At 39.8% G+C, this 13,419-nt stretch overlaps 1 protein-coding gene across 3 annotated transcripts in view; it reads left to right on the forward strand.

Annotated features, from left to right (window-relative positions):
• The first annotated feature begins 4,121 nt into the window (after nt 1-4,121).
• Nucleotides 4,122-13,419, forward strand: part of LOC114054201 (tripartite motif-containing protein 55-like) — a 77,591-nt gene continuing 68,293 nt past the window's right edge. For 2 of the 3 annotated variants that reach the window (XM_027877365.1, XM_027877364.1), the window contains exons 1-2: nt 4,568-4,735; nt 5,587-5,759. In XM_027877365.1, the coding sequence (XP_027733166.1) occupies nt 4,568-4,735; nt 5,587-5,759 (341 nt within the window). Of the gene's footprint in view, nt 4,144-4,567; nt 4,736-5,586; nt 5,760-13,419 lie in introns of those variants that run through there. The other variant, XM_027877366.1, reaches the window with a different exon arrangement.

Consider the following 13,419-nt stretch of genomic DNA (forward strand, 5'->3'; position numbering starts at 1 on the left):
TCTCGAGTCAGTGTATTTGCAGCAAACAACTTCCCCTTCTGCCTCTCTCCATGTTACCAGGATGTGCAACAAAGAAGACTTCAATATTTCAAAGATATGGAGTTTCATCTATGTGGATGTTCCCTCCACCAACAAGGGTTGCAACCAAGTCATCTAAATTGATTTATGTATTTTTAGTTTTCAGCATTCACTTCCAAAAGATTTTGAGTTTCAAATTTTCTCCCCCTCCCACTTCTAACCGCCGCCCCTTCCCCCCCCACGGCATGGCATGCAATCTAATATAGGCTCTACATATACATTCATGTTAAGCATATTTTCCCATTAGTCATGATGTAAAGAACAATTAGAACTAATGGGAGGAACCACAAGAATGAAGCAATAAAACAAAGCACCAAAGGGAAAGGAGAGCAAATAGTGTGCTTCCATCTGCATTCAGATTCCATATTTCTTTCTCAGGGTGTGGATAGAAATTTCCATCATGAATTTTTTGGAGTTGTCTTAGATTCTTGCATCACTTCGAAGAGTCAAGTCTATCAAAGTTAGTAGTCCCATAATGTGGCTGTTACTTGTGTACAACGTTCTCCTGGCTCTGCTCATTTCACTCTGCATCAGTTCATGTAAGTCCAGGTTTTTCTGAAGTCTGCCTACTCATCATTTCTTATAGCACCATAGTATTCCATTACATTCATATATCACAACTTGTTTGGCCATTCCTCAACTGATGGGCATCCCCTCAATTTCCAGTTCTTTGCCACCACAAAAAGAGCTGCTATAAAAATTTTTGTACATGTGAATCCTTTTCCCCTTTTTGTGATCTCTTTGGGATACAGACCTAGAAGAACCAACTCCTCTATAACTTAGCAGAAAGTCTTGGAGAGTGGCTGTGGACAAAAACATCACCCTTTGGTCAACCTGATGATGATAGCTGATATTTATACTGTATAGTAACTTTAAATTTGGCAATGTGCTTTAGGTACAGGGTGTCCCAAAAGTCTTAGTGCACTTCTAAGCTACTAAAGTTCATTCTTGGCCCATAATAAACCTACAGTTATTATTATCCCCATTTTACAGATAAGGAAACTGAGGCCCTAGATTCTAAGTGACTTGCCTGGGGTCACATAGATTGTAAATGTCTGAAGCAGCATTTGAATTCAAGTGTATACTGACTTCTACTTCTATACTCTGTATACTATGTCTCTCTGCCTAAATAAACAAACTTATTCAAATATCTTTAAATTCTTAAAGATCTACAATTCTGTTTTTGGCATATGACAACCTCCACTCTACTTTAGGAGATAACTTCTTGGGTCGCTGTGGCTGAAAAAGTCATTAAGGTGGTCAGCCTTCTGGAGACATGCCTTGCTGCATTTTGCTGGGTTGGTTCTCAGACATGTAGTCAATCTATTACCAGTCCCAGACTTGGAAGTCTTTCTAGCTTGTGATCCATTCATATGGCCTTCAAGAACCTAAGCTCACTTACTTCCACAATATGGTCGACACCAGAACAAGACCCCAATGCAAGGGGTTAAGCGAAGGTTGTCTTCAGCTCCTGATGTTATATGTGAAAAAGAATAAGTGGGGGAACCCCAACAATATGAATAGTTGTATCTGGGCTTTATAGATTTTTCTTTTTTTTTTTCCAGCTCCGAAATAGAATTTGACTTAGTCTATTTCAACTCAGATTTCGGTTTAAAGTTAAGAAGGCTCTAGCCATTTCAGAATATGGCTTTTCTTGGGTCAGCTGTTGTTTATTTTTGGCACATGGATCAGCCCAAGAAATATTTAAAGTAATGTATAAATTGTAACTTTCCCAGGGTTTCTTTAGAGCTCTTTCTTCTGAGCTGAACATTATTAACAATAAATTTGTAGATAGAGCAATTTTCAAATGAAAGAAAGCCTTCAGCTAGAGTTTTGCAAACTGTTTAATGAAAGAAATGCCACGATGTAGCTCCTGGATTTATTAAGGATGGGATTTTTTTTTTCCTTTTTTCTTCTACTGTTTGGTTTTTGGAGCCTTGGGCTTGGAGTCAAGAAGGACCTGAATTCAAATCCTGCCAAAGACACTTGAGCCTTAAACCTCCAAAGTGGCATCCGGAAATTTCTATCATTCTTCTCAACTCCTATGCTGAAGCAAAATAATGGTCTAGTTATTTGAACAATTCTTTTAATTACCCAACTAAGGCAGTTAATTAGCCATTATGTTTGATATGCAGTGCCAAAGACAGCACATTAGATACCTTCTATAAAAGATATAGCCTTCATCTTCACTTACTAGTTATGTGATCCTGGGCAAGTCATTTAATTGCTCTGTGCCTCAGTGTCCTCATCTGTAAAACTTATGTAGGGGGAGGGGGTAGAGTTAAACTTTATGACCTCTAAGGGCCCTTGCAGCTCTAAATCTAGGCTTCTATGGTCCTTTTTCACTTAAAGGAAGTATCAGGGTTGTGAGAATGATAGCCTTAAGAAGGGTAAGCTCACATCCCTTGTAATACCTACCATTGTTCCTGGTACATAGTAGGTGCTTAATATTGAACAAATAATGAATGACTGAATGTTTTCAATCAGAACTCTATTTTATATATATATATATATATATATATATATATATATACACATATGTGTGTGTATATTTGTTGTTTGTTAAATTCTCTTTATATGTGCTGTGTTCCCTCAGTAGAATATAAGCTCCTTGAGGATAAATTGTCTTGTTCATCTTCTGTCAGCTGCAATACCAAGTATAGTGCCTGGCACAGAATAGGCTTTTGATAAATGCTTGTTGAACCAATGGATGGATGGATGGATAGATGGATAGATGGATAGATGGCTTCACTACATGTAGTGTGTTGTTAATTTGAGTTATTTTGCACTGGTTGCCAGCTTTTGGAAAATAAAGACAACATCTTTTCTGGAGGGTGTCTAACATGCCATCTTTGGCATTGCACACTAAATAGAATGAATGTGGCTCGTTAACTGCCTTAGTCGGATTATTAAAAGAATTGTCCCAAAAACTAGACCATTACTTTGCTACAGTATAGTTGCTGAAAACAACAACAGAAATTTCCAGAGGTCACTTCTTATAGTTAATATGTTAGTAGAATTTAACTTCAGTGCTAGTATCCTAAAATCAACAAATAGGGATAAAGAAAAGACCATTGGCCATCCTGGGTTATCAGTTATTAAGTGAATGCAGGCTTATTTTAGTAAACGCACCTCCTGATAAGTTCCTATGGCTCATTTTATTTTTAGAACCTAGAAGAAAGGCAGTGATAAACTGGTCACTGTTATCCACAGACACAAACATTTTTTTTCTTTTCCTTTCATGGGTGGTTCTGAGTTTGAAGTTTTAGCTGAAATATTTACTGGTTATACAATTGTTTTGCAAATGCTAGCAAATACCAGCACAGATGGTTTTGACCTGAGAGTAGACATCGCATGTCAGAAGTAATCTGGGAAACAGTCATTTTAAAAATAACCCTGAAAGAAGTGTCTAGTTCAAAGGGTTGTATGTGTCTCAAAAACAGCTATCAACACAGGGAGGGCTGGGAGCTGAGATATATTTGGGTTACATTCAATTTAGGAGAACTGTACTCCCATTATTACTGACCAATAACATCGAAACCTCTTGCCAGCTGTACAGCAAGGAGAAAATAACCTTCTCCTTAGCTTACATGCATGCCAGTTGGAAACTTACCACCAACCTCAAACCCCATGACAACAAGTTCCAAGGGACTGTCCAGGACCTGGTTTGGGTTTTTTTTGTTTTTGTTTTTGTTTTTATTGCTGTTTTGTCATCTTGAATATTTTTTAAATAAGTGACCCATTAACTAGGGCTTGGAGATTTTTTACTTTATAGAGATTTTTTCAGGTTGCCATCTGCTCTTAGAGTTTGTAATCACTTGAAAGCCAAGGACGGTAACAAGTGTAAGTATCTATAATAAAGCAGACCCTCTTAGATGACCAAAGTTATGGCACTAGACTGATTCTTTTCTTTTTTTCTTGTTAAAGAGATTCTCTTCCCTCAGAAGAAAGCATTATTATGTGCGGTTTGATGACTCCCCTACTACACTTTGGAAAGAGGGACATACTAAACAGTGTTTGTTGTGCCCTGGGCTACTCCAGGAAGGTCAGCTATTCAGTTATTCAGTAAGTAGTTACTGACCACTCACTCCATTACTAGGCAGTGGCTCACACTTGCTTTTGTTGGGGACAACTGTCAGCTTCTCTTTCCCTTCTCTATGAGTCTGTCACTCTTCTTCCCACCTCCTCCCTTCTTCAGCAGGCCAGGAATGTTGGTCTCTGTGATCCATCACCTGTCTGAATCCATCCCCCGTCACTGGCATATATGGACAAGCCGGCCTGACACCATGTGATGAGGGACTGCTAAAAACAGCCTCAGCCCCCACTCTGAACCAGCCTTGAAACAATGTCCTCTAGCCAAAGAAACCTAAAGGACACTTGAGTGCACAATCCTTGGAATTCTTTCAAGGAAACCAGCCCTTAGATTTACCCCTCCATCCATCTGGATCACCCTTTCACTGACACCACACGCTTCAGGGCCGGTGAGGAGATGAGTACATCTCTAAATTACAAGTCTTTTTCCAAGGAACAGCAGACGATGGACACCCTGGAGAAGCAGCTTATCTGTCCCATCTGTTTGGAGATGTTCACAAAACCTGTGGTGATTCTTCCATGTCAGCACAACCTGTGTAGAAAGTGCGCCAGTGACATTTTCCAGGTAGGTTTGTTTGCTTATTCAGGGAGGAGGGCACGTGGGGTAGAAGGAGAAACCCAGAAGCAAGTACTTCCTATGGAGATGAGGTCCTGCTGGGAATTTCACAGGGCTGGATTTGTTCTGGAGGCAGGAGAGGGAGTTTGTCCATTTCTGTTATTTGTGTTTTCTACTTTGTAACCCCCTTACCACTTCCTGTGATGGAGTATTATTTCAAAATCCAAGAGCCAGCACCCCTAAGAAAGGAGGGAAATCCATTTTTCAAAGTTTTAAGTGAATTATCTATCACTGGCGGAGCATCTTTCGGGTGCCTTGAGCTGTTTTCTCATATGGGCTTTATGTTTCTTTAGGGTAAAGTTGAGCTCCCCTTTTAAGATTTTTGGATGTGAATATCTTAGGTTGGGGAGCCCAAGTCTTCTGGCCTGCTTCTAGCCCCGCCCCTTTCTGAGTAATATAAAGCAGCTCTTTGTCTCTTTGTTCTATGGTTCCTGGCACATAGTAAGTGCCTAATAAATGCTTTTTGACTAGAGATTTGTGACTAGATTGCCAAGTCTTTGTGAAGAGAACAAAGATTTAGGTAGTAATGCAAATAGGTTAATGAAATAAACTTCCACACCATTTGAATATAAGACCGCTTCCTTAGGGTAAAAAGGGAACCTGTGATGCCTGGAGGAATTCCATAGTTTGGATTAATATTGGCTTTTTTACATATGAGGGGGCTCTGGGGGAATATTATATACTAGAACTTTAAGTTGAGGTTGTTTGACCAATTTATAAAGTGGAAATTTAGGCTTAAGAGGTCTGGGAAAAGTTATCTGTGTCATTATTGAATTGTTTTTTTTGTTGGGCAAGAACAGGCCTCAAACCCATACTTGCCAACGAGAGGAGGCACTACAGTGGCATCGGGTGGTCGATTCAGGTGCCCTTCCTGCAGGCATGAAGTGGTTCTGGACAGACATGGGGTATATGGACTTCAGAGGAACTTGCTGGTGGAAAACATCATTGACATATACAAGCAGGAGTCCACCAGGTAACAGTCCAGTGCATCATTCCTTTTTATCCCACAGTTACTCTGTGGAGGGCAGCTAGGTGGTGCAGTGGGTAAAGCACTGGGCCTGGAGTCAGGGAGATCTGAGTTCAAATCCAGCCTCAGATACTTACTAGCTATGTGATCCTTTGTGAGTTGTTTAGCCCGTATTTATCTCAGTTCCTCATCTGTAAAATGAGGACATACTAGAGAAGTAGATAGCAAACCATTCCAGTATCTTTGTCAAGAAAACCCCATGAACTTGGTTCATGGGGTCACAATAGAGTCCAACACAACTGAACAACAACAACATTCTGTGGGTGCTTAATGACAGGATACAGACCTCTGCTTTACTAACTCAAAAGTACAGAACTTGGACTAAGTTTTTACATGTAATTCGTGGCATGGACTGAAATTTTGGATTTACATGGACCAAGATCAACCTCCAGGGTGTCACAGAGAAATCTCTGTTCATCTTGTTTTGCCCTCAGCAACAATTGGCCCTTGGAAAATCAGGATTTGTCTCATGTTCAGGTACTATGTATAAGCACAAAAGCTGACCATGTGTTGTTGACTATAGGACTGGCATTGTTTAACCTGACCAAAGAATCACAAAACAGATCAGATTCAAACCCAAGCCTAGGATCTGTTCTCTCCAGTGGACTAGTCCAGAAAGCTAGACCTTCTCCAGTCACATAAGACTATCCTAGGATTGAGTCTCTCCCACAAGAAGAAAGCACTTGGAATCGTTAAAGAGTCAATCCTTTACCCCTGGACCCTCGGTGTCCACATAACTTTCAGTAACTGTGAAGGGAAAAGTCCAAGTTTGAATGTCTACTTTGTAGCTCTGTTCCTTGCTGCTCCTCAGTTCTGTCTCCTATTTGATATGAAAACTCCTCTGCTTGGTCTAGCAACTTGGTGTTGTTCAGAAACTGTTTTATTTCTATGAGGTCTGGCCCAGGAATAATGTATTGTCCAGCATCTTCTCCTCTTTGTCCAGGAGGCTTGGACCCAGAAGTCCTCTATGGCTCCATTCCTGACCCTCTCTTGCCACTGGCTCTTCTTTCAGAAGCTCCAGGTTTGGCCCAGAAACCCCTCACCACTCCACCACTGCCTCTGTTTGCTGCCAAGTTAAGGGGTGTGTGATTCTCTACTTTCTTTAGACTATGTAGTTCCCTAGAAGGACTTCCCTTTAAGGGAAATGGAATCTATGGGTCTTTAATCAACTTCTCTCTAGCCATCTCAGTTTCTCTCCATACCTCTCTCCCTAGCCCTCTAGACTAATTTTTAAAGGCCAAGTACTAGGGCATGGCTCAAATGTGTGACTGCCTGTGTCTTAATCAGTTGATCCTTAAAGTGCTATTAAAGTGGCCAGGTTAATTGGAACATTTTTCAGGAGATGTTATCAACGTCAGAACAAAGACCCCCTTAGCATTGATGAGGCATTAACCTTGAGAAAGGATTATCACCCCCTTTATATACTAGAAAATATTTGTCCTTGTTAGTCTTGTCCAGTGAGAGTGGGTACTACTCCCAAGAGAATAAAGGAGGTTAATGAACATAACAGAATCTCAATTGTTTCTCTGAAATTATTTCAGAGATCATCTAGTTCAATTCTTACCTGAATGAAAATTCATGCTACAACCTATTCAACAGGTAGGCTCCAGTCTTTTATTTATTCATTTTTAAATTTTAGTTTAGTTTTTTATTTTTCCCCAATTACATGTAAAAATAATTTTTAACATTTTTTTTTATTTTGAGTTCCAAATTCCTTCTCCCCCTCCCTGCCCACCCTCCTTAAGAAGGCAAACAATTTGATCTAGGTTATTTGTGTGTAGTTATGCAAAAGACATTTCCATATTAGTCATGTTGCAAAATATAGACCAAAAAAAACCCCAAGAGTAATTAAAAAAGTAAAAAAAAGTATACTTTGACCTTATTCAGACTCCACTGGGTTTTTTTCTCTGGGGATGGATAGCATTTTTCATCATAGGTCCTAGCTAAATCATTCACAGTTGATCATCTTACAATATTGCTGTTACTGTGTACAATATTCTCTTGGTTCTACTTATTTCACTTTGCATCAGTTCATGTAAGTCTAGGTTTTTCTGAGAGCATCCTGCTCATCATTTTAAAAAAAATTTCCATTTATTTATTTATTTTTAATTTCCACATTCACTTGTATAAGATTTTGAGTTCTAAATTTTTCCTCTCCCTCCTCTACCCCATCCCCAAGATGACATGCAATTTGATATAGGCTATAGATGTACAATCATATTAAACTTATTTCCACATTTCATGTTGTGAAAGAAGAATCAGAACAAAAGGGAAAAGCCGTGAGAAAGAAAAAACAAAAAAAAAAGAGAAAATAGTATGCTTCAATCTGCATTCAGACTCCATGGTTCTTTATCTGGATATGGATAGTATTTTTCATCATGAGTCTTTTAGAATTTGCTGAGAAAAGCTAAATCTATCAAAGTTGGTTAACACACAGCGTGGCTGTTACTGTGTACAATGTTCTCCTGGTTCTGCTCACTTCACTCAGCATCAGTCCATACAAGTCTTTCCAGGTTTTTCTCAAGTCTGCCTTTTCATCATTTCTTATAGCCCAGTAGTATTTCATCACAATCACATGCCACAACTTGTTCAGCCATTCACCAGTTGATGGGTATCCTCACAATTTCCAATTCTTTGTCACTAGAAAAGAGCTGCTATAAATATTTTTGTACATATAGGTCCATTCAGTCTTTTAGAGGAAAAGAAGGAAGGAAAAAACATTAAGTAATAATAATAATAATAACATTTATATGGCACTTACCATGTGCCAGGTACAATGGTAAGTGCTTTACAATTACTATCTTACAACAAACCTAGGAGGTTGGTGCTATTATTATCTATATCTTACAGATGAGGAAACTGAGGAAACAGAAGTTAAGTGACTTGTCCAGCGTCACATAGCCAGTTGGTGTCTGCAGTTGGATTTGAATTCAGGTCTTCCTAACTCTAGGCCCAGTGCATCCCATTGTACTTCTTATGCCTTCTTTTACTGAAGATGTCTAATGGCAGGGAATTTACTATATCCTGATGTAATCCATTCCACTTCTGAGTAGCCCTAATTGATGAGAAGCTTTATACTACATCTAACTGAAATCTTCTCCTCTTCAACCTCTACCAACTGTCCCTAGTATTGCCCTCAGGGTCCAAGTAACACAAGTCTATTCCGTGTTCCATAAGACGGCCTTTCAGATACTTGACGACAGCTGTCATGTACTCCCCTAAGTCTCCCATTCTCCATGCTAAGCATTCCAGTTCCTTCAACCCTTCCTTGTATGGCATATTCATTCCCCAGTCCTCTCGCCATCTGGGTTGCTCTCTTTTGGACATGTCAGCTTGTTTGTATCTTTCCTATAATGTTGTGCCAAGAAGTGAAGATGGTATTCTAGATGGGGAGACCACTGGGGCAAAGTATAGCAGAACTCTTACCTCTCTCTTTCGGGACATTATACCTCTCAATGCAGCCTAGTAGACCATTAGATTTGGGGGGGAGGAGAGAGAGTTGCCTCACTGAACTTTCAGTCATCTAAAACCCCAAGATCTTTTTTCTCAGGACCTTGTGCCAACTATGGCTCCCTGTGCTCTATTTTTCGAAATAACTTTTGGAACCCAAGTGTAGAACTCAGTTTATCCCTATGAAATGCCGTCTTATTTGACCTAGCTCACTTCTCTACACTATTACCTGTACTTACTTGCTTTGGGTCTGAACTTTGTCATCCCATGTGTTAACTACCTCCCCAAACATTATGTCATCCTCAAAGCTTGACATTGATGCTGTTGTGCTGCTTGAGAATGAAATAACTTATTAATGATATTCTGTTTTGGAAGAAAATACTAAAGAATTATAAACTCCTTGACTGCAGGAAACTTCAGTTTTCATCTTAATGTCCTGTGTCCTTAGGACAGGGCATGCAACAACAGAAGCACATAATTAATGGTGATGGAATTGAATTAAAAAAGTGTTATAAGCCCTCACCTCTTAAGATTTTAAACAAACATAAACAGGTGCCATAATTCAACCATAGAGAAATAGTATAGAAGAGACACTTTCAAATCATCTCCTTTATCCATCTTCAAATATGCAGAGGTAGAAGGGACCACAGGGATTATCCACTTCAATTGCTTCATTTTACAAATGAGGAAACTGAGACCCAGAGAACTTAAATGACATGCCTGAGGTCACACTGGTAGTAAATGGCAAAGCTATGATCCAGTGAATTTCCCATTGAAATATACATACAATATATGAATACATAAACTTACATGTATATTATACTCTGTATGCATATATGTATATACACATATAAAACACTTGTGTTTATATGAATATGTGTATGTATAAAGAAATAGAATGGCAGGCCATGTTTAGGTTTCTAAATGCTAACTACATACTATAACTGTATACTCAATGCTAAAAACTATATAATTTCCTCATTTTAAAAATAGGGATAATAATACTAGCACTAACTGGTTCATTGTGAAAAAGTGCTTTGTGAACCTTAAAGTATTACATCAGTGCAAATTGTTATTATTACTTAGCTCAGTTCAGTTGAACAAACATTTACTAAGTTCTTACTTATTAGATATATGTGACCCTGGACAAGTAACTGGGTTTTAGAACGGTTGTAGATCCACATTGGTAAAAGAAGCTTTGTCTCCAGAGTTCTGTCCTCCAATGAAGTCATACGACTATCAAAAGGGATCCGTGTTTTCAATGAAACTTACTTGTAAAAGAGTTACCTCAGGCATTAAGGGATTAAGTAACTCACCCAGGGTTACCCAGCCAGAGCAAGACCTGAGCATTAAGTAACTTTGAAGACTTAGGACAAAATTATTTGCTCAATATTGTTCTTAGATAATATAGCTCAGGGGACAGCTTAGGGGTAGTGATGGTGGCAAGGATATTAATAATTAACCTGGCATTAATAATAACTTTGAAACTATGGTCAGTGTGTTAATAAACATTTATTAAGCACCTACTATGTGCCAGGCACCATGCCAAGCATTGAGGATACAGATGAAGGCAAGATAGTCTGGAAGACCTTAGCTTAAAAAGGCCAAGGTCTCCCACAGCATCCAGGGCCATCTCTAGTCATTCTGAGCCATATCAGACCACTGGACCCAAATGGCTCCAGAGGAGAAAGTGAGGCTGGGGCCTTGCACAGCCCTCCCTCACTTAAATCCAATTCACTTGCAGATCATAGCCTCACTTCTCTGATGTCATAATCCTCTTTGAGAACAAAGGACAAATGACAACCCAACACTCTATCCACTGAGCCACCTAGCTGCCCAGGACCTTCCAAATAGATGCTCACTGGAGATCGTTTGCTCACAGTAGCATTACCTCAATTATTCAGCCTTTCTCACATTTCAGTCATTTTTTCCCCTTTGACAGTTACTTTGTGGGGGAGGGGAAAAGGAAGATTAGGGAGTGGATAGAGACAATAAGAATATGCTGCCTTATGCTGTTGCCTAAAAGGTGAACATGCCCATCTCTCCTGGGTTTAATTTCAAGATTACTTATAAATAATCCCATTCTTATAAATAGAGCCTTTGAGATGTGCCTTAATGTCTTTCTTGCTGCCTCTGCCTTTGCCCTTGCACAGCCAGTAGATGGACTGTTTTGAATGACAAATCAAGGCAACTCATGGAAAGTGTCATGCTTATCCCTACCTTGAGGAACCCTTTTTTTGACCCTTAGTTCATAAGTGCATGACAAAGATCTAATCAGGAAATTAAAAATTTTTTAGGCATGTGTAGTTATATTCCTGTAGCTTCATATAGGAATCAGTAACCATAATAATAAAAATAATAATAACAATGGGGCAGCTGGGTGGCTCAGGGGATAGAGTGCCTGGCCTGCAGTGAGAAAGATCTAAATTCAAATCCTGCCGCAGACACTCACAAGCTGGGTGACCCTGGGCAAGTTACTTCACATCTGTTTACCTTAATCCAGTGGAGAAGGAAATGGCAAACCACTCCAGTATCTTTGCTAAGAAAATCTCATAGAGAGTCATGAAGAATCGGATATGAGTGAACAGCAACAAACCATAATAATAATCTCTTTGGTTGTAAGCTTGTAGTGCTTGATGAACTAGCACTGGGTGAACACCAGATATTTGAGCCTCACAATGCCCTCTGAGAAATAGGTAGTACCCCCATTTTGTAGCTGAGAAAATTGAGACTCAGTGACTTCTCAGTACTTTCAGTACTCCTCGGCAGCTTCCTAAAGCTGTAGTCACCGAGCAGTTGCTCTTCTGCATGGGTAGAAAGACTTCTTCACAGGAGCTCCTTATACTAATGCAATTATGGATCCCCTTAAAAAAAAAAAAAGGAACTGAGAGGAGAGGAGAGGAGAAGAGAGGAGAAGAGGGGAGAAGAGAATTCAGGAGAAGAGAGAGAAGAGAGGAGAAGAAAATAGAGGAGAGGAGAGAAAAAAGAAGAGGAGAGAGGAGAGAGGAGAAGAGAGGAGAGAGGAGAAGAGGAGAGGGGAGGAGAAGAGAAGAGAGGAGAGAGAAGAGAAGAGAGGAGAGGAGCAGAAGAGAAGAGAGGAGAAGAGAAGAGAGGAGAGGAGAAGAGAATTAAGGAGAGGAGAGAGAAGAGAAGAGAGAAGAAGAGAGGAGAGGGAAGATGGTAGAGGAAAGGAGAGAAAAAAGAGGAGAGGAGAAGAGAAGAGAGGAGAGGAGAAAGAAGAGAAATCCAGGAGAGTAATTATAGAGGTAATGCTTATCAATACTTTTTCACTTGGGTCCTAGATCCTTTTTCACTTGGGCTCTTTTGGTTATTTCATTGTTTGGTGAGTGTCTTCATCGGGGAGTAGAATCATAAAATAGAATTTTACTTACTCTTACTTACATCTTACTCTGATATTTCCGAAGAGCCATGAGGTAGCTAGAAGGTCTGTTGGGGTAGAGTGCTGGCACTGGAGTTGGGAAGACCTGAGTTCAAATCCAGCCTCAGATTCTTGCTTAGCTATGTGACCCTTGGAAGGTCACTTAACCTCTGTCTGTCTTAGTTTCCTTAACTGTACATTGGGGCTAATATTAGCACCTAAACCCCAGGGTTGTTGTGAGGATCAAATGAGATAATATTTGTAAAGCTCTTAGCATAGTGCCTCACACATAGTAAGTTTTTAATAAATGCTTCTTCCTTCCCCCCTCCAGGGAGCCATGATTTTACTTGTAGCCATACTCCCTCCCTAGCTCCAGATTGTAAGCCCTCCATTCTTTACTAGATGGGCTTTATGAGTTGCTCTGGCCAAAAGATTCATCATCACCTGGTAGCCAACCTTCTGGTGATGAACCTCTCCAGACTTAGCTGGACTAGTCATTAGATGACAAACACACAATTCATCCCTAGGCCCTTCTTTCAAGCCTTTCCAGATTGTAGAATTTGTGTTCTGTTGTCATGAGCTTGGAAGCCCAGTGTCATTGCACCTTGATGAACTAGCACAGTAGGACTTCAGTCGTCAGAGGTGTATGCCTGCCAGCAACCTTGGGAAAACCTTTGTCTCTAAAACTGTTGGTTAAACTGAGATCTGGGCATTGCAATGAAATAATAACAACAGTTATGGTATTAACTGGCATTAACATGGTACTTGAAGGTTTCG

The sequence above is a fragment of the Vombatus ursinus genome, unplaced genomic scaffold (genome assembly GCF_900497805.2).
Source record: "Vombatus ursinus unplaced genomic scaffold, bare-nosed wombat genome assembly UNPS02014812.1, whole genome shotgun sequence".
NCBI classification, from domain to species: Eukaryota; Metazoa; Chordata; class Mammalia; order Diprotodontia; family Vombatidae; genus Vombatus; species Vombatus ursinus.